A 22,531-nucleotide genomic window follows, 5' to 3' on the forward strand; every position below is an offset into this window, starting at 1 on the left:
ACCCGCCCTAGCATGCAAATTAGCCATGTGCTCGGTGTGCCCCCCGGAGGCCGTGCCCACCGGACTGCGATATAGCCCGCCTCGCAGCGAGGGGCACCGAGCCGTTCGCGACCAGATGCCGAGTGTTGTCGTCCCGGCCTCGTTCACGATTTGATCTAAATATATTTATATATTATGCATACATATTTATATATACTATATACATATAGACTCATTAGTATATAAATAAGTAGTTTTTGTAGTTATTGTATTTATTTTATTATTATTGTGCAAACCCCGTTTTCATATGAATTGGGAAATTGTGTAAGTTGTAAATATAAACGAAATACAATGATTTGCAAATCAGTTTCAACCCATATTCAGTTGAATATGCTACAAAGACAACATATTTGATGTTAAAACTGATAAACCTTGTTTTTTCCTAATTATCATTAACTTTAGAATTTGATGCCAGCAACACGTGACAAAGGAGTTGGGAAAGGTGGCATTAAATACTGATAAAGTTGAGGAATGCTCATCAAACACTTATTTGGAACATCCCACAGGTGTGTAGGCTAATTGGGAACAGGTAGGTGCCATGATTGGGTATAAAAGCAGCTTCCATGAAATGCTAAGTAATTCACAAACAAGGATGGGGTGATGGTCACCAATTTGTAAGCAAAGTTTTAGAACAACATTTCTCAATGAGCTATTGCAAGGAATTTAGGGATTTCACCATCTACGGTCCGTAAAATCATCAAAAGGTTCAGAGAATCTGGAGAGATCACTGCACGTAAGTGATGATATTACGGACCTTTGATCCCTCAGGCGGTACTGCATCAAAAACCGACATCAGTGTGTAAAAGATATCACCACATAGGCTCAGGAACACTTCATAAAACCACTGTCAGTAACTACAGTTGGTCGCTAAATCTGGAAGTGCAAATTAACACTACTATGCAAAGCGAAAGCCATTTATCAACAACACCAGGAACGCCGCCGGCTTCGCTGGGCCCGAACGCAACCAAGATGGACTGATGCAAAGTGGAAAAGTGTTCTGTGATCTGACGAGTCCACATTTCAAATTATATTTGGAAACTGTGGACGTGGTGTCCTACGGAACAAAGAGGAAAATAATTATCCGGATTGTTATAGGCGCAAAGTTCAAAAGCCAGCATCTGTGATGGTATGGGGGTGTATAAGTGCCCAAGACATGGGTAACTTACACATCTGTGAAGGCACCATTAATGTTGAATGGTCCATACAGGTTTTGGAGCAACATATGTTGTCATCCAAGCAACGTTATCGTGGACGCCCCTGCTTATTTCAGCAAAACAATGCAAAGCCACGTGTTACAACAGCGTGGCTTCGTAGTAAAAGAGTGCGGGTAGTTTCCTGGCCCGCCTGCAGTGCAGACATATCTCCCATCAAAGATGTGTGGCGCATTATGAAGCGTAAAATACGACAACAAGACCCCGGACTGTTGAACAACTTAAGCTGTACATCAAGCAAGAATCGTAAAGAATTCCACTTTCGAAGCTTCAACAATTAGTTTCCTCAGTTCCCAAACGTTTATTGAGTGTTGTTAAAAGAAAAGGTTTGAAAATACATCAAAGATGCTATTATAATCCATTTCTAATGGATAAAGCTTTGGCCTGGACAAGAGGTCATCAGGTGGTCCCCAACGTTCACCGAGTGTTTCGACCCTTAACCACAACACTCTCCGGTTGGTGGGTCAGCAGAGATTGGCCAGATCACTGCTCCTCTCATCCAGGCTTCCAGCTATTGTCCTCTCTTTTATGCCAGAGCCAACAGGAGGCTCTCTCCGCCGCTTCTCCCAGCCTACGAACGGCTGTTTTTCTCAAGTGACCTCTCAATCCAACCTTTGTCCTCATATTCCACACAGATTGCGCAGGGAATCCTCGACAACCAACTTCCACTGTCATCAGCCATGCTGTCCACCCCTTGTCCCGGCAGTCCTGGACAAGTTGTTGGTACTTTGTTTTCTTCCTCTCTGCCGCTTCCTCACATCCCTCCTCCCACGGGAGAGTAAGTTCCACCAGGATGATTTTCTTTCCCTCTGGGGACCACAAAACTAAGTCTGGTCTCAGAGTGGTGGACAGTACTGCCTCTGGGAAGAGGAGCTTCTGCCCCAGGTGGACCTCCATCTCCCATCCCTGGGCCAACTGCAAGAGGTTTTGGTAACACAGTGGTGAACATGCCCTTTCCCAACTACTTTGGCACGTGTTGCAGCCATGAAATTCTAAGTTAATTATTATTTGCAAAACAAAAAAAGTTTATGAGTTTAAACATCAAATATCTTGTCTTTGTAGTGCATTCAATTGAATATGGGTTGAAAAGGATTTGCAAATCATTGTATTCCATTTATATTTCCCTTTAACACAATTTCCCAACTCACATGGAAACGGAGTTTGACCTTTAAGACCGTCATGAAGAAGATTTAAGATCCACCGAAAAGTATAAGTCAATAACAGTGCAGCTTTTTTGGCAGCTTTTGACAGACTTGTCCCCGATTTTTTACTTTTTCCATTATCGTTCCATTCACTTTTACCATAATATTTACTAAGGTCCACATCCGGGTCCTGACCCGACATATTATATTTTGAAGACCTTGTATAGTCATGTTTAAGACTATCTATGAGAAATTAATATAATCTAAGACATTTTAAGGCCTTATATTGAAATCAGTGATCTATTTGGTAATAAAAAAATCATAAAAAAATATTTTTAAAAATCATAACTCAGGGGTCCCCAAACTATGGCCCGCCAGCCTCCAAAATCCAGCCCGCAGGAAGTCCCAAGTTAGAAAAAAAACAAACATATATATATATATATATATATATATATATATATATATATATATATATATATATATATACATATATATATATACACATATATATATACATATACACACACATATATATATATATATACACACATATATATATATATATATATATATATATATATATATATATATATATATATATATACACATATTTATTATTTTTTTAAATCTGTCCTTTCTAATACATTTTCCACCGCTTGTATGGTGGCAGAGGGGTTAGTGCATGTTCCTCACAATACGAAGGTCCTGAGTAGTCCTGAGTTTGGGATTTTTCTGTGTAGAGTTTGCATGTTCTCCCCGTGACTGCGTGGGTTCCCTCCGGGTACTCCGGCTTTCTCCCACCTCCAAAGACACGCACCTGGGGATAGATTGATTGGCAAAACTAAATTGGCCCTAGTGTATGAGTGTGAGCGTGAATGTTGTCTGTCTATCTGTGTTGGCCCTGCGATGAGGTAGCGACTTGTCAAGAGTGCAACCCGCCTTCCGCCAGAATGCAGCTGAGATAGGCTCCAGCAACCCCCGCGACTCCAAAAAGGGACAAGCGGTAGAAAATGGATGGATGGTTATTACTCTGTGTCTCATAGCCACTCAGGCAATAATGTGACATCAATATATATATATATATTTTTTTTTTTTCTTTTTTTGTATATATATATAATCTTGTTTAACCCAATGCAGCCCCCGAGTCAAAAAGTTTAGGGACCCCTGATATAAATCCTAAAAATATTGAATACTAATGATAAAAGGTTTTGAAAAAAAGAAGTTTCATATATACACACAGTACAGGCCAATAGTTTGGACACACCTTCTCATTCAATGTGTTTTCTTTATTTTCATGACTATTTACATTGTAGACTGTCACTGAAGGCATCAAAACTATGAATGAACACACGTGGCGTTATGTACTTAACAAAAAAAGGTGAAGTAATCGAAAACACTTCAAAATAGCCACGCTTTGCTATGATTACTGCTTTGCACACTCCTGGCATTCTCTCCATGAAATTCAAGAGGTAGTCACCTGAAATGGTTTTCACTTTACAGGTGTGCCTTATCAGGGTTGATTAGTGGAATTTCTTGCTTTATCAATTGGGTTGGGACCATCAGTTGTGTTGTGAATGAGAAGGTGTGTCCAAACTGTTGACCTGTACTGTATATACATTTTTATAGTTCCTTAGTTAAATAAAACTAAATCAATAACAACAAACTGTTAAAGACTGACTCACAATTTATAATTATTACATTGTGACGTATAAACCTGAATTAATTCTATTGAAAAAAAATCGTGAATTTATGTGTTTGTTGAGTGACCTATCAGGCGGTAGTGGGCGGAATCAAGGAAATGCAGGGTATGCTCCTTTGCGAAACAATAAAGTAATGAATACATTTCTGGAATATATATTCATTTATAATCTATTTACAATAAAAGTATTTACTAACACATGACTTATTTGATGTTTATTACATTTTTAGCATGAGGTAAACTTGTACGATTGTGGTTTGAATAATTGTGAAACGACATATTTTTGTCTATCTAAAAGTATTTAGAGCAGGGGTGTCAAACTCATTTTAAATCAGGGGCCACATGGAGAAAAATCTACTCCCAAGTGGGCCAGACTGGTAAAATCATGGCACGATATCTTAAAAAAATAAAGACAACTTCAGATGTTTTCTTTGTTTAAAAATAGAACAAGCACATTCTGAAAATGTACTAATCATAATGTTGTTGGTTTTTTTTTACACTTACATGTTGATAGTATTCTACCTTTATTTGTCGTTATTTTTACTTTCCGGATAAATTATCTGATAATGTTCATGTCAACTCGTTGGTGTTCATTTTCAATACCGTATTTTTCGGAGTATAAGTCGCACCTGCCGAAAATGCATAATAAAGAAGGAAAAGAACATATATAAGTCACACTGGAGTATAAGTCGCATTTTTTGGGGAAATTTATTTGATCAAACCCAACACCAAGAATAGACATTTGAAAGGCAATTTAAAATAAATAAAGAATAGTGAACAACAGGCTGAATAAGTGTACGTTATATGACGCATAAATAACCAACTGAGAAGGTGCCTGGTATGTTAACGTAACATATTATGGTAAGAGTCATTCAAATAACTATCTGTCACTCCGCATTGCTAAATCCGATGAAATCTTATACGTCTAGTCTATTATGTGAATGAGCTAAATAGTTTTATTTGATATTTTATGGTAATGTGTTAAAAATTTCACAGAAGTCGCTCCTGAGTATAAGTCGCAACCCCGGCCAAACTATGAAAAAAACTGCGACTTATAGTTCGAAAAATACGGTATATCAAGATAAAAAAATATCAAAATCAAATTACAGGATGTTATTCATGTAGTTTGCTCATTTTCCACACCTGATGTACTAACATCATGTGGTTTATTTTGCACATATTTGGCATCATCTACAAAGATACAAAAAATTGCTATTGTGACATCTAGTGGACACATTTACAACAGCACTGTCTTTCATCAAAAAATTTCGGCTCATTTTTATACTTGGCAAACTCATTCTGCGGGCCTGATCCGGTCCACGGCCCGTACGTTTGACACCCCCGATTTAGACCCTCGAACGTGGTTAACAAAGTCAACCAAAATATTAAAAACAGTTTTCAGTAGTGTAACTAAAGCTGGGGGATAAGCTAGTATGAATATAATGTTTTGATGTTGCTCTTGCATGAGAAGGTGCGGGTGCACCTGACGAAGCGACACACACTCACACACACCATTGTGGAGCATGCCCAGAAGAGCGTCGGAGTACCGCAGGGCGCCGAAGTAGACGAGGACCTGAGGGATCCTGTAGTCAGCGAACATGGTCAGCCAGTCCATGTTAGAGATGTCCGCCTCGCCCCGGGCTGCCATGATGCCCCAGAAGTCGGCCACCAGGATTTGAGCTCGCTTGTAGAATGCGATTCTCTTACCCTGGAATGAAGCGGAGGGGTACTCTTTGAATGGGACACCTGTTGCTTTGCTGTCTTTGGCCACCAGAGGGAGCCCTTACATCACAGCCTGTTCATTGCTCATCTAATACCTATACAATATGAGTATAGTGACATTATTAATAAAGCGTGCATCCTAGCAACAACATCCAGAAATGGATTAAAACTTCATATTGGACTCAAACAATGCTGACAAACCTCATAGGTAGCTTCGTCTCTGTACGAAGGAATCTTGTCCACAATGAGCTCCACCATCTTCCGGGCGTCGGCCCCAGCTTGGCTGATGAAATTGCAGAAGCTTCCGCCGTGTTTCAAAAGCACGCGGCCGCCTTCCGTCAGCACCTTATTGTTAAAAGACAGGAGGAGGTGTGCACGTGTTATACAGAGCTGTAAATAAAGTGCGATGTTAATCTAGCTAGAAATAGCACCTTGCACGTTTCCATTGTGTGTAAAAGCAGAGACAAGAACAAGGACATCACGGCCTATCATAGCAAACCTCGGATGACATGCCAAAATAGTTTGTAAGCCGCATAGGAAAATATATAATAACAATATTACATCACACTTATAAAGTGCTTTTCTTGGTACGGATGTGCTGGAATACGTATACTTGGACTCAGTGTTTGATATTATTGTAAAATAAAAAAATAAAAACCTAAAATTTTGTCACAAAATGACTATAAATACTAAAAAAAAAATAGGGATACTAATAAAAAATAACAAATCAAGTTTACTAGCATTCCTGTTCATTCACAGAGTAAAAATTAATCACCAAGAAAACGCAACGTAAATCAACAACTTCTACCGACGACAAAAGGCGACATCATGGTCAGATAAAACAATGATGTCGTCACATCGCATGAAGATCACAGCAATTACTAAAAGTGTTTTGTTTTGTTTTCAAACAGCATGTCACGTCTGCCACATCATTTCTCCTACAGTGGAAACCCATCCATCCATCCATCCATCCATTTTCTACCGCTTATTCCCTTTTGGGGTCGCGGGGGGCGCTGGCGCCTATCTCAGCTGCAATCGGGCAAAAGGCGGGTACATCCATTTTCTACTGCATATTCCCTTTTGGGGTCGCGGGGGGCGCTGGCGCCTATCTCAGCTACAATCGGGCGGAAGGCGTTTTACACCCTGGACAAGTCACCACCTCATCGCAGGGCCAACACAGATAGACAGACAACATTCACACTAACATTCACACACTAGGGCCAATTTAGTGTTGCCAATCAACCTATCCCCAGGTGCATGTCTTTGGAAGTGGGAGGAAGCCAGAGTACCCGGAGGGAACCCACGCATTCACGGGGAGAACATGCAAACTCCACACAGAAAGATCCCGAGCCCTACAGTGGAAACTTCAAATTAAATCACCCCCAAAGCCGTACAACTCTGAATTTGACAACAGAAATGGGCAAAAAAGTCATACAAAAACTTTGAAATTTGAACCGCCGTAGTGACATCAACAAAAAAAAAATCCGGATCCAGGCTGCAGATATCAATTATTTTAGCAAACGAGTGATTTATTGATTTGCTTGTTCGGTTTATCGAGTAATCGAATAAAACACACTTTATAGCCTCAATGTGTGTTTTATGGGAAATTTGTGAAATAAAGATTTTTTTTTTGCTTGCCATAAATTTTATTCTCTTTTCTAATAAATGCACATCATCAATCAACATTGAAATTGCACTTTTTAAACGCGTGAATAAAAAAAAAGGCAAACGCAATCATGTGGTCTCTCTTGCGTGGGCCGTGTTGAAACTATGTTCGTATATTTAAAGTTCCTGGCACTCCATGCAATTGTTATTAGTTACACTCAACAAACATTTAATCAAAGCAACAGAACATAAAGCTATGCTTTTTTCTTATCGAACTAATCAAAACATTTTTACAGCTCTAACACGGATGAACTGTTATTATGCTGGATTTACCCAACACAGTATAAATTAAGTCTAACATGCGAAGTTTGTCCAACTGCACAAGTGTAAGACATCAATGTGCTTGACTAACTCTGGATGTTGTACTTTTTCTTTGACTTATTTCCAAAGAAACAGTCTAGCGTTAAAAAAAAGAATATACTGTGTCAATAGTGTCTCTGGCTTACCGTCATGCCTTGTGGTACTTTCTTTGCAAATAGTCGTGGTCACGTGTTATTGTAAGTTGTTTATGATTCTCCATTGTAGTACCGTATTTTCCGAACCGTAGGGCCCACCGAATTATAAGGTGCACTGTCGATGAATGGTCTATTTTCTATCTATTTTCAAATAAAAGGCGCACCGGATTACAAACCTCGTTTCCATATGAGTTGGGAAATTGTGTTAGATGTAAATATAAACGGAATGCAATGATTTGCAAATTATTTTCAACCCATATTCAGTTGAATATGCTACAAACACAACATATTTGATGTTCAAAATGATAAACATGTTTTTTTTTGCAAATAATCATCAACTTTAGAATTTGATGCCAGCATACGTGTCAAAGAAGTTGGGAAAGGTGGCAATAAATACTGAAAAAGTTGAGAAATGCTCATCAAACACTTATTTGGAACATCCAAATAAGGCTAATTGGGAACAGGTGGGTGCCATGATTGGGTATAAAAACAGCTCCCCAAAAAATGCTCAGTCTTTCACAAGAAAGGATGGGGCGAGGTACACCCCTTTGTCCACAACTGCGTGAGCAAATAGTCAAACAGTTTAAGAACAACGTTTCTCAAAGTGCAATTGCAAGAAATTCAGGGATTTCAACATCTACGGTTCATAATATCATCAAAAGGTTCAGAGAATCTGGAGAAATCACACCACGTAAGCGGCATGGCCAGAAACCAACATGGAATGACCGTGACCTTCGATCCTTCAGACGGCACTGTATCAAAAACCGACATCAATCTCTAAAGGATATCACCACATGGGCCCAGGAACTCTTCAGAAAACCACTGTCACTAAATACAGTTCATCGCTACAACCGTAAGTGCAAGTTAAAGCTCTACTACGCAAAGCAAAAGCCATTTATCAACAACATCCAGAAACGCCGCAGGCTTCTCTGGGCCCGAGATCATCTAAGATGGACTGATGCAAAGTGGAAAAGTGTTCTGTGGTCTGACCAGTCCACATTTCAAATTGTTTTTGGAAATATTCGACATCGTGTCATCCGGACCAATAGGGAAGCAAACCATCCAGACTGTTATCGACGCAAAGTTTAAAAGCCAGCATCCGTGGTGGTATGGGGGTGCATTAGTGCCCAAGGCATGGGTAACTTAGACTTCTGTGAAGGCGCCATTAATGCTGAAAGGTCCATACAGGTTTTGGAGCAACATATGCTGCCACTAAGCGCCGTCTTTTTCATAGACACTCCTGCTTATTTCAGCAAGACAATGCCAAGCCACATTCAGCACGTGTTACAACAGCGTGGCTTTGTAAAAAATAGAGTGTGGGTACTTTCCTGGCCCGCCTGCAGTCCAGACCTGTCTCCCATCAAAAATGTGTGGCGCATTATGAAGCGTAAAATACGACAGCGGAGACCCAGGACTGTTGAACGACTGAAGCTCTACATAAAACAAGAATGGGAAAGAATTCCACTTTCAATGCTTCAATAATTGGTTTCCTCAGTTCCCAAACGTTTATTGAGTGTTGTTAAAAGAAAAGGTGATGTAACACAGTGTTGAACATGCCCTTTCCCAACTACTTTGGCACGTGTTGCAGCCATGACATTCTAAGTTAATTATTATTTGCAAAAAAAAAAAAATTAAGTTTATGAGTTTCAACATCAAATATGTTGTCTTTTTAGTGCATTCAAATGAATATGAGTTGAAAAGGATTTGAGAATTATTGTATTCTGTTTTTATTTACCTCTAACACAATTTTCCAACTCATATGGAACCGGGGTTTGTATATGGCGCATTAAAGGAGTCATATTATTCCTTTTTTTTGTAAATGTAAAACACTTCCTTGTGGTCTACATAACATGTAATGGTGGTTCTTTGGTCAAAATGTTGCACCGATTAAGTTTTAGAGATCATCTACAAGCCGCTTTCTGACAGTCGCTTCCGGATGGGCCGTTTTGTGGGCGGTCTGATTTACGTGGCTCACTTTCGGCAGCGTCTTTTCCCCGTCATATTTGTTGTAGCGGTGTAGTGTGCAAGGACGGGAGTTGAAGAAGTGTCAAAAGATGGAGCTAACTGTTTTAATGACAGTGGAGGGGGGCGTGGCCTGCGGGCCTGCATTGGAACGGGGTGTGGCAGGACTAGCCTCGAAGTCAGCAAAAGGTGCGTGCACGGCCCACTTGGGCATTGTTATCTAATCACCTGTCGCTCTGTATAAGCAGCAACCGGGAGGAGAGACGTGGTTGGCGTTGGAAGTACTGCTGAGAGACAGACGCAGAAAATACATTTTGCTGAAAAGCAAAAGACTTTGTACAATTGGATGAAAATAAAGTTATACCCTGAATTCAGGGCTCTCCTGGCCGTGTGCAGTGGTCTGAAGAACCCACTAGCGGGCAACCTCTACAATGACATTCAGACTTTACTTAAATCAATAACGAAGCAGCATCCCCTCATCCGGAAACAACAACAAGTCTGTCCCGTGAAAAAGCGTCCGACTGGAACTCTAATAACTTAAGTTCCTTGGGTGAATAATATAAACTCACTACACCGGTATGTTTTAGCGCTTTCATGGCGAGTTTACTGAAAAATATAAGTAAGAACTTTACACTACTTTATATTAGAAGTGACAACAGCGGAGGATGAATGTCACATAAGAAGATAGAGAAAAAGAAGAAGCTTATCGACTATGTAGTCGGTACAAACTACAAAGGCGGATGAGCAATTTTTCCGGATTTAAGCAGATCCCAAATTCAGATCAGCAGGTACCAGAAGGTAAGAAAAGTTGCTTTTTCAAATTATTTTGAAATAAGATGCCTTTCTGTGTGGAGTTTGCATGTCCTCCCCGTGACTGCATGGGTTCCCTCCGGGTACTCCGGCTTCCTCCCACTTCCAAAGACATGCACCTGGGGATGTCATGCACCTGATTGGCAACACTAAATTGGCCCTAGTGTGTGAATGTGAGTGTAAATCTTGTCTATCTGGTCGCGATTCGATTATAAATCAATTTTTTCGATTCAACGCGATTCTCGATTCAAAAACGATAGTTTTCCGATTCTAAACGATTCTGTATTCATTCAATACACAGGATTTCAGCAGGATCTACCCCAGTCTGCTGACATGCTAGCAGAGTAGTGGATTTTTAAAAAAAAGCTTTTACAATTGTAAAGGACAATGTTTTATCAAATGATTGCAATAATGTAAATTTTTTTTAACTATTAAACGAACCATTGGACACAGTGTGTTGTCAAGCTTATGAGATGCGATGCAAGTGTAAGCCACTGTGACACTATTGTTTTTATTTTTTTTTTTTATAAATGTCTAATGATAATGTCAATGAGGGATTTTTAATCACTGCGATGCTGAAATTATAACTAATATTGAAACTGTTGTGGATAATATAAATTTTTGTTTCAGTACTTTTGGTTTGTTCTGTGTCGTGTTTGTGTCTCCTTTCAATTGCTCTGTTTAAAGTTAAAGTTAAAGTACCAATGATTGTCTCACACATGCAGTTCTGAGTGTTGCTCGGTCAGGTTTGGTTTTGGAATTGGATTGCATTGTTATGGTATTGCTGTGTATTGTTTTGTTGGATTGATTAAAAAAATAAATAAAAAAATAAAAAATCAACAACAAAAAAACGATTTAAAAAAAAATTAGAATTGATTCTGAATCGCACAATGTGAAGATCGCGATTCGTATTCGAATCGAAATTTTCCCCACACCCCTAGTATTTATCTTTATTTTACAAAAATATATTTTTCAAATATATGATAATATACTGTAATATTTTAAAAGATACACAGTACATGAGTTTTAATGTCAAAGGGGAAACAACAAATATAGTTAGTAAGAAAAGATGAAACATTTTATTAATGCATATTATTTCCAGGCTTTTGCGGGCCAAATAAAATAACGTGGCAGGCCAGATTTGGCCACTGGCCTTGAATTTGACACCTATGCACTATATGGTGTGTTGCCTAATCAGGGAGTAGTCTTTGCCATTAAGCTGAATCTTCCATTATGTTGCGCACTAAAACGTGTTTGTAAGTACTTTACAATTTACACTTATTACATTATCAGTTGTTTGATTTTAACATGCATCTTACTTGTAGTTTTCACTACCATATTTGGAGGTGTGGAAATTGCCATATAAAATCGCTAATGCTAACCGGATGTGATATACAACAAAAGTATCAAAATATGACACCGTTTGATTTTACGTGAATCGATACCCGGTGGTACCATCGGAATTTGGTTTGTACCTATAATAGTACTGAATTAGGTACCCACTCCTAATTGCTTATAGTTATTTTATTTGTGCTGCATTCCTGATTGGATGTGAGCATGTGGATACTTTTGGAAATAGCTGGATTCTTAGCTGTAGTTTTCACTACCAAATTTGGAGGTTTTGAAATCGCCATGTAAAATTGCTAATGCTCATCAGTAGGATGTCTATGGCAAATCCAATGTAAATTAGCATTGAGCTAGCGTATTTAGAAATATGGAACCTCTCAGTACAAGTGTTTTCTATCAGGCATACTTGCTTTGATGGAATTGAAAATTGCAACGTTACCTAGAGGCAGTCCGACTGGGTCTGCTCTACGTGCTTGTTTACCTGCCAAGTGTTTGAGTGTGAAACTGGATGTGACATAGGGCAAAAGTATCGTAATATGGCACAGTTTGATTTTATGTGAATCAATACCCGGTAGTAATGACATAATTCGGTATCCACTCTTAACGTAACATATGTATTTTTATTGTTGCTGACTTTCTGATTGGATGTGAGCAGGTGGATCATTTTGAAACCTTGTAGAATCTTAGTTGTACTTTTCACTGTCTAATTTCGAGGTGTTGAAATCGCCATGTAAAATTGCTAATGCTCGTCAATAGGATGTCTATGGCAAATCCAATTAGCATTGAGTTAGCGTATTTTGAAAAGTGGAACATCTCAGCACAAGTGTTTTCTATCAGGCATACCTGCTTTGATGGAATTGAAAATTGCAACATTACCTACAGGCAGTCTGACTGAGTCCGCCCAAGCTGCTTGTTTACCCGCCAAGTGTTTGAGCTGGCCAAGTGTGCAACCGGACGTGACATACAACAAAAGTATCGTCATATGACACTGTCTGGATTTTTGTGAATCAATACCCGGGAGTACCGAGATTTTTTGGTACCCACTCCTAACGGCATATGTATTTTTTATTGTTGCTGACTTTCTGATTAGATGTGAGCAGGTGGATAATTTTGGATTCTGGTGTCATCTTAATAGTAGTTTTCAGTAACAAATTTAGAGGTGTTGAAATTTTCATGCAATATTGCTAATGCTCATCAGTCTATGGCAAATCTAATCGAGCTATCGTATTGTGAAAAGTGGACCTCTCAGTACAAGTGTTTTCTATCAGGCATTCTTGCTTTAACCTTTTAAGGCCCAAGTTGTTTGTTTACATGCTTTTTTTATTTCTCTTTGCTATTTGGGCTTATAGGACCCTGATTATAATAAAAACTAAAAATCATCTTTAAATATAATGTACTTAGTCCGTAAGTACACAAACGTGTACTTCATGTTTAGTGACATGCTAATTTTTATTTTTACCCTTTTTTTTTCCCAAATTCCATTTTATTATACTTTTTTGACACCACCAGATAGCAGTATAAGTGTCCATATAGTAGCATAAGACCCCAATTCAGTAGTGTACACAATTTTGGAAATAAAAGCTAAAAGGTGCTGTCCACGCATGTGGCCACTAAGGCCTTTAGAGGTTTTAATGGAATTGAAAATTTACATTTCCTAGAGGCAGTCCGACCGAGTCCGCTCTACGTGCTTGTTGACCCGCCAAGTGTGCAACCAGACGTGACATACGACATAAGTATCATAAAATGGCACTGGTTGAATCAGTACGTGCCTATTAATTCAAGAAGTTGTCTCTTCCCGTTTGAATGTTAGACCATTTCGAGATGCCGGTGTGACCGCATTGGTGTGGACTGGTCTCCTAAAGTTTTAGTAAAACTTAATAATATTCCAACTCTGTCTTGATGGTCCTTTTTACTCTGCATATATGTCATCTGAAAGAAATTGGGATTGACCAGTGACTTTAATTCCCTGAGAGGGAAGACTGGTCAGACGCAACAGTACCCACTCCTAATTACATATGGGGTTTTTTTGCCGAATTTCGTATTGGATGTGAGCAGGTGAATAACTGTGCAACCTGGTGACGCTCGCGAAGCATCGGCATGGGCGTTGCGTTGTCCGAGCGGAGAACGTGCGCCAACTCCTCTACGCTCATCTGAGAGAAGAAATTGGGATCCGTGATGGGCACCCCTGGGGAGGGAAGAGGAGCAAGTATGCATTCAACTGGTAACAAGTGAAGAGGGCAGAGTGGTGGGGGGAGGCTCTCTACAGCAGGAATTTCTGTGAAGAAGCCCCGACAACATAATTTCATGGGATTCACGCTGCGCAGCCATGCTATGGGGAGAATTCCCCTTAATTGCAAAAGGCCACGGCGAGCACACATAGGAAAGCGGCGTTTCATATAAAACCTTATTGATTAATATCCAGCATCATTCCCGCTAATTGCAAATGATGCACTGGCGTGTGCAGAGTTACCAGCATCACCCCCCGCCCCCCACCAGCTGTCCAAGTTCAAGCAAAGGGCACATTCACAATAATTGGACAGCCCATGGGGGGGTAGAGGGCTGAAAAGAAACGTGCGTACAGACAGTCAGGTTACAGGTTTCGAACAAAAAGGATTAACAGCGCCTTACCTTCATCAATGGCCCTGGCGATGGCGGCACAGAGGGTCATGTAGCCCGTGTGCGTGGTGCCTTTAAAAGTCACCTCGCATTGTTCGGTGTCCTTCTCGGGCCAGAAGGAGAAGTTCAAAGTGTCCACCACAAACACCCAATTGAAAGCCTGCAGGGTTTGAGCGAGAAACACAAACTACATCAAAATACAGTTGTGCTCATAAGTTTGCATACCCTGGGGGAATTTATGATTACTTGGCCATTCTTCAGATAATGTGAATGATAACACAAAAACATTTCTTCCACTCATGCTTAATGGTTGTGTGAAGCTATTTATTGGCTAACAACCGTGTTTACTCTTTTTAAATCAAAATGACAGAAGAAAGTACCCAAATGACCCTGATCAAAAATGTAGATACTCCAGTGACTTTGATCTGATAACATGCACAAAAGTTGAAACAAACAGGTTTGAATGGCTAATCAAGGTTTCAATCCTCACCTGTGACATGTTTGTTTGTAATTAATGTGTTTGTGTAAAATGTCAGTGAGTTTCTGGGCTTCTGACAAACCATTGCATCTTTCATCCAGTGCTGCATAGATGTTTCTGGATTCTGAGTAATGGGGAAGGCAAAATAATGTCAAAAGATCTGCGAGAAAAGGTAATTGAACTGCACAAAACAGTAGAAGGGTATAAAAAGATATCCAAAGAATTGAGAATGTTCAAACGCTGATTAAGAAGTGGAAAATGAGGGATTCAAGTAGACCAGCAAAGATTTCAGCCACAACTGCTAGGAAAATTGTTCAAGATGCAAAGAAAAATCCACAAATAACTTCAGCTGAAATACAGAACTCTCTGAAATATTGTGGTGCGGCTGTTTCAAGATCCACAATAAGGAGAAACTTGAATAAAAATGGGCTGCATGGTCGAGTCGCCAGAAGAAAGCCATCACTCCAAATTACTGTTCCAGAAGTTTTGAGGCTTGTCTTTGTGCTGTTTGGCGGGATACATTGTGAAATTTGCGCAGAAATGGCTTTCTTCTGGCGACTTGACCATGCAGCCCATTTTTCTTCAAGTTATTTCAGCTGAAGTTATTTGTGTATTTTTCTTTGCATCTCGAACACTTTTCCTGCTGTTGTGGATGAAATCTTTGCTGGTCTACCTGAATCCCTCATTTTCCACTTCTTAATTGGTCTACCTGAATCCCTCATTTTCCACTTCTTAATCAGCATTTGAACACTGCTGATTGGCATTCTAAATTCCTTTAAAATCTTTTTATATCCCTTTCCTGTTTTATGCAGTTCACTTACCTTTTCTCGCAGATCTTTTGACAATTCTTTTGCCTTCCCCATGACTCAGAATCCATAAACATCTGTGCAGCACTGGATGAAAGATGCAATGGTCTGTCAGAAGCCCAGAAACTCACTGACCTTTTATACACACACATTAATTATAAACAAACATGGCACAGGTGAGGTTTGGAACCTTGATTAACCATTCAAACCTGTTTGTGTCAACTTTTGTGCATGTTATCAGATCAAAGTCACAGGGGTATGTAAACTTTTGATCAGGGTCATTTGGGTACTTTCTTTTGTCATTTTTGATTTAAAAAGAGTAAACACAGTTGTTTGCCAATAAATATCTTCACACAACCATTAAGCATGAGTGGAAGAAAGGTTTTTGTGTTATAATTCATACTCTCTGAAGAATGGCCAAGAAATCATAAATTCTCCCAGGGTATGTAAACTTATGAGCACAACTGTAAGTGGAGTCACAGCGACTTGCAGGATCAACACTACCCTGGTCAGAGGTAGCTGCAGGGGCCAGAGGGTTGGCCTTCTTCCAGCCATTGGCAGTCAGCTCTTCACTGTTCCGCAGAGCGTAGAGCATCTCGGCCACCTTCTGGATGCCTTCATCCTCCACAAACACATCCTGACTGCGCTCTGCTACAAACTTGCCCGACTGCCTTGGAAACAATGGAGGCTCCATGGTGGACTATGCTGGGACAGATAATACAAAATAATGCATCATCTATTGCATTTTTGTAGACAATAACACAACTGTTATTACATTATACAGACAGACGGGATTAAATATTGAAAGGGTAAAAGAAAACACATTTTAGGGTGTAATAATAGATGATACAATGAATTGGAAATCTCATGTAAAAAAATATACAACATAAAGTCAATAATGAATAAAGCAAAACATGTTCTAGACCAAAAATCACTTCATATTCTCTACTGTTATCATATCTGAGTTATTGTGTAGAACTATGGGGAAACAACTACAAATGTGCACTTCATTCACTAAGTGTGTTACAAAAAATATCAATTAGAATAATACATAATATAGCGAACATACAAACCCTTTATTTATTAAATCACAATTATTGAAATTCTACCATTTGGTGCATTTGCAAGCAGCTAAAATTATGTACAAGGCAAACTATAAACTGCTACCCAAGAATGTTCAACAATTTTTCTCAACAAAAGAGGAGACCTATAACCTTAGAGAAAAATCTAATTTAAAAAATGTATATGCTTGTTCAATACTTAAAACCTTCAGTATATGAGTATGTGGAATTAAATTATCGAACGGATTAACCAGGCAGCACGGTGGTACAGGGGTTAGTGCGTCTGCCTCACAATACAAAGGTCCTGGGTTCGATCCTGCGATCGGGATCTTTCTGTGTGGAGTTTGCATGTTCTCCCCATGACTGCGTGGGTTCCCTCCGGGTACTCCGGCTTCCTCCCACCTCCAAAAACATGCACCTGGGGATAGGTTGATTGGCAACACTAAATTAGTCCTAGCGTGTGAATGTGAGTGTGAATGTTGTCTGTCTATCTGTGTTGGCCCTGTGATGAGTTGGCGACTTGTCCAGGGGGTACCCCGCCTTCCGCCCGATTGTAGCTGAGATAGGCTCCAGCTCCAGCGCCCCCCGCGAACCCAAATCGAATAAGCAGTAGAAAATGGATGGATGGAGGGAACGGAATAACCAAAGAAATCAAAGAAAGCACCAATATGATTCAGTTTAAGAGAATGTTCAAACTACAAGTATTCACAAAGTACACAGAACAAGAATTATGATGAATATCTTGAACCCTATTTTTTTTTTTAATTGAGACAAATATTATTTATGTATTTAATATTTGTATGCTTAGACTTAGACAAACTTTAATGATACACAAGGGAAATTGTTCCGCACAGTACCTCACTTACAATGATGGTAAGTGTAAGGATGGAAAGGACAGTGCAGGTATAAATAGACTAAATATAGCGATGTAAATTATAACATGTGTATTTAATATTTACATAATATATGTACAGTATATAATATATATTGATATATTATGTCTTTCAATCAATCAATCAGTGTTTATTTATATAGCCCTAAATCACCAGTGTCTCAAAGGGCTGCACAAACCACAACGACATCCTCGGTAGAGCCCACATAAGGGCAAGGAAAACTCACCCCAGTGGGATGTCGGTGACAGTGACAATGATGACTATGAGAAACCTTGGAGAGGACCGCATATGTGGGCAACCCCCCCTCTAAGGGACCGAAAGCAATAGATGTCGAGCGGGTCTAACATGATACTTTCTATATCATATATAACAGGGGTCGGCAACCTTTACAACTCAAAGAGCCATTTTGACCCGTTTCACAAAGTAAAGAAAACAATGGGAGCCACATAATGAAATAATACTGCATACTGAGTATTTTTTGCTTTGTGCTACGTATACACCTGGGGTCTCAGATATGAGGCCCGCACCTTAATATGAAAATTTAATGTTAGTGCGGCCCGCGAGTTTTATAAGAATGCCGCTTGACAGCGTCACACCTGCCAACCCTCCCAATTTTCCCGGGAGACTCCCGAATTTCAGAGTAATTATTCTCTCGAATGTATGCTGGTGTTCACCCAATTAACAATAATAAGGGCGTACAATAATGGCACTACCGCCCTCTACAGTTTGTACAAATAGCTTGCAAGCCCAAAGAATTGTTTGACGAAGCTGTTGCAGACACACGTAAGACTGCAAGGCATCCTTATTCAACAGCAATACAAGTCACACTGAGGGTGGCCGTTTAAACAACTTTAGCAGTCTTAGTGATATGCGCCACACTGTGAAGCTAGCCCAAACAAGAATGACAAACACAGGAGAACATCCACACTATAACACAACATAAACACGACAGAAAAAATATCCAGAATACCCAGCTACCACCAAGCCAACCTCTCCCCCCCAAACCCTTCGTGCGTCGGTTGAGGTGGGCGGGGTTGGGTTGGTGGTAGCTGGGTATTCTGGGTATTTGTTGTGACGTGTTTATGTTGTGTTATAGTGCGGATGTTTTCCTGAAATGTGTTTGTCATTCTTGTTTGGTGTGGGTTCACAGTGTGGCGCATATTAGTAAGAGTGCTAAAGTTGTTTACATCACAACCCTCAGTGTGACCTGTATGGCTGTTGAACAAGTATGCCTTGCAGTTGCTTGTGCGTTCAAATAGAGGTTGCATTGAAAATGTGACCGGCCGGCCGGCACGCAGATAGCATGGTGAAAATCCTGGCGCGATGACATGTACAAAAGGTGTTAGAGGCATTGTCATCACGGCATGCCCTAAAGGTTGATGTCTGGGTGAAAATTTAAAAATGTTTACCTGGTCGATTTCTGATAGAGAAACTAAAATTTGGAAATCTACCGGGCTTCTTTCTCCGGGCGGTCGGCAAGTATGCAGCTGAGCCACATCAGAGTGGTCGAAGAGCCGCGGGTTGCCGACCCCTGATATATACAATATATAACAATTACCATGTACAATATTACAGTGCCTTCACCGTGGCAGAGGGGTTAGTGCGTCTGCCTCACAATACGAAGGTCTTGAGTAGTCAGGATTCAATCCCGGGCTTAAGATCTTTCTGTGGGGAGTTTGCATGTCCTTCCCCTGAATACGTGGGTTCCCTCCGGGTACTCCGGCTTCCTCCCACCTCCAAAGACATGCACCTGGGAATAGGTTGATTGGCAACACTAAAATTGGCCCTAGTGTGTGAATGTGAGTGTGAATGTTGTCTATCTGTTTTGGCCCTGCGATAAGATAGCGACTTGTCCAGGGACTACACCGCCTTCCACCCGATTGTAGATGAGATAGGCACCAGCGCCCCCCGCGAACCCAAAGGGAATAAGCGGTAGAAAATGGATGGATGGAATATTACAGTATATGTGACAGCTGTATATGTGACAGGTGTCAGGTAATACTATGGTATATTATTTATTTGTTCAACGTTCTGTTAGAGAGAACAAGGAAATGGGATCAAATTGCTATGGTATAAAAAGGGGTAGGAATAAATAAGCTCTGCTTCTTCCTACTCCTTTTCGGACGTGCTGTAATAAAACAACTGGAATTGTACGATGCATTACAGGGTCGGTATAGCTCGGTTGATAGAGTGGCCGTGCCAGCAACTTGAGGGTTGCAGGTTCGATCCCCACTTCCGCCATCCTCATCGCTGCCGTTGTGTCCTTGGGCAAGACACTTTACCCACCTGCTCCCAGTGCCACCCACACTGGTTTAAATGTAAAATTTGGTAATTGGGTTTCACTATGTAAAGCGCTTTGAGTCACTAGAGAAAAAGCGCTATATAAATATAATTCAATTCACTTAATACATGTTCGAAATACACTGAAACTGAACTGAATTATATTCACGTCTTTCTCTAAAACTTAAAAGATTGTACGTTTAAATCCAACTTTTGATTGAATTAACAGACTGTATCACACATTTACAACTACGTTTTCTAAAAGCTAGCCGATGTTGGCTGCATTGTTTCAGGTCTACGTATCAACATGTGCTAAATATTATGCTTTTTACTTCATACAAACACTTAGAAACGTGTAATTGTAGTTTTTGACACGCTTTTAATCAATTTTCCTCGTCGTACAAACACAACTTACCGCTCCTGGCAGCACGTTGGACACGCCCATCTACATCCGCTCAGTGTGTAAGTGAAATTTGCCCAATCAGAGCCTCCGCCTGTACATTCTCAACCAATCACTGGCAGTCAGCTGACAAAACCGGAAATAGCTTCAATTCGTTACTAATTACAAGACAAACCAAACACACTGACCTTGAAGTTGGACTATTGTCACACAAAACCAATTGGTAGTCTTTCGTCTCCTTTTTTTTCAAGTTTGAGTTTGAGTTAATTTCGAACATGAACACACTTACAGTAAAATACATCACACAATTTCATATCATTTCTCTTTACATCCTGTCCGAAAAGGAGTAGGAAGAAGCAAATCTTATTTACTCCTACCCCTTACAAATACATACATTTACTGTCTTCTTTTTGCAACACAATTACATAAGTGAATGATTAATACAGCAGTTCTTGTAATAGATGATTAAGGCAGTCATGATAAACATAATCAATCAAAGTTTACTTATATAGTCCTAAATCACGAGTATCTCAAAGGGCTGCACAAGCCACGACGACATCCTCGGGTTTTGTATTGTGTAATTTATATTTATATGGTAATTATTATTCTGTGACTGTAAATTGTTTGCTTGTTTTCTTATTGATGCTTTTTCCCCTGTATTGTGTAGTTTTAATTCTATGCTCCATCCATCCATCTTCTTCCGCTTATCCTAGGTCGGGTCGCGGGGGCAGCAGCCTAAGCTGGGAAGCCCAGACTTCCCTCTCCCCAGCCACTTCATCCAGCTCTTCCCATATGCTTTTACTTGTAATTGTATTGAGTTTGGGCAGCACGGTGAAACATGGGTTAGTGCATGCATGTGCCTCACAATATGAAGGTCATGAGAAGTCTTGAGTTCAATCCCAGGCTCAGGATCTTTCTGTGTGGAATTTGCATGTTCTCCTCTTGACCGCATGGGTTCCGTCCGGGTACTCCGGTTTCCTCCCACCTCTAAAAACATGCACCTGGGGATAGGTTGATTGGCAACACTAAATGGTCCCTAATGTGTGAATGTGAGTATGAATATTGTTTGTCTACTTGTGTTGGCCCTGCGATGAGGTGGCGAATTGTCCAGGGTGTATGATGCCTTCCGCCCGAATGCAGTTAAGATGAGCTCCAGCACCTCCCCGTGACCCCAAGAGGGACAAGTGGTAGGAAATGGATGGATGGAGGTATTGAGTTTGTGGACCCCAGGGAGACTAGTGGGTTGTTGTGGCAACCAGCTAATGGGGAACCTTAATAAAAATAAAAATAAAATCAAATCAGATCCCACATCAGGGCAAGAAAAAAACTCAACCGAATGAGAAACCTTGGAGACTGGTTACTGGTTGGATACTGAGATGAAGAATAACACATTTTCAATAAAGTTGAAGGTATTTCTCATAATTCTTCTTTGTAAGCACTATTAATTTGAACAACCTCATAAACTGAATCATATCAGTATGTTGTTTAACTTCTTTACTTTATCCATTCCATAATTTAATTCCACATACTGACATGCTAAAGATTTTTGGAGTTGTACGTGCATACAAATGTTTCCAGTTAGTTTTTCCTTTACGGTTATATTTCTCTCTTTTAGTTGAGAATAATTGTTGTACATTCTTGGGTAGCAGGTTATAGTTTGCAATTTTACCAAATCATTTAACTTCCAATATTTTTGACTAAATAAATTAAAGGTTTGTATGTTCTCTATATCCAACATTATGAATCAGTCTAATTGATCTTTTTTGTAACACGGTTAATGAATAAAGTGCACATTTGCAGCTGTTTCCCCATATTTCTACACCTATAACTCAGATATAACACTAGCAAGCAATAGAGAACATGCAGTGACTTGTGGTACAGGACATATTTTGCTGTGTCCAAATTCTGCTGCCAGTCCAAAAGTCAAAGAAAAATTTACAAATCG

General features: G+C 39.9%; 1 protein-coding gene across 3 annotated transcripts in view; it reads right to left on the reverse strand.

The window, feature by feature from the left end:
- Nucleotides 1-20,689, reverse strand: part of qng1 (Q-nucleotide N-glycosylase 1) — a 25,007-nt gene extending 4,318 nt beyond the window's left edge. The window contains exons 1-7 of one of the 3 annotated variants that reach the window (XM_061901426.1): nucleotides 20,602-20,689; nucleotides 16,457-16,657; nucleotides 14,681-14,827; nucleotides 14,125-14,237; nucleotides 6,015-6,158; nucleotides 5,604-5,799; nucleotides 1,541-2,165 (exon numbers count right to left, since the gene is read on the reverse strand). In XM_061901426.1, the coding sequence (XP_061757410.1) occupies nucleotides 2,005-2,165; nucleotides 5,604-5,799; nucleotides 6,015-6,158; nucleotides 14,125-14,237; nucleotides 14,681-14,827; nucleotides 16,457-16,646 (951 nt within the window). In that variant the 5' untranslated portion in view covers nucleotides 16,647-16,657; nucleotides 20,602-20,689 and the 3' untranslated portion in view covers nucleotides 1,541-2,004. Of the gene's footprint in view, nucleotides 1-1,540; nucleotides 2,166-5,603; nucleotides 5,800-6,014; nucleotides 6,159-14,124; nucleotides 14,238-14,680; nucleotides 14,829-16,456; nucleotides 16,658-20,601 lie in introns of those variants that run through there. The other 2 variants (XM_061901417.1, XM_061901434.1) reach the window with 2 other exon arrangements.
- Nucleotides 20,690-22,531: the final 1,842 nt, after the last annotated feature.

Source organism: Nerophis ophidion, linkage group LG01 (genome assembly GCF_033978795.1).
Source record: "Nerophis ophidion isolate RoL-2023_Sa linkage group LG01, RoL_Noph_v1.0, whole genome shotgun sequence".
Taxonomy (NCBI): domain Eukaryota; kingdom Metazoa; phylum Chordata; class Actinopteri; order Syngnathiformes; family Syngnathidae; genus Nerophis; species Nerophis ophidion.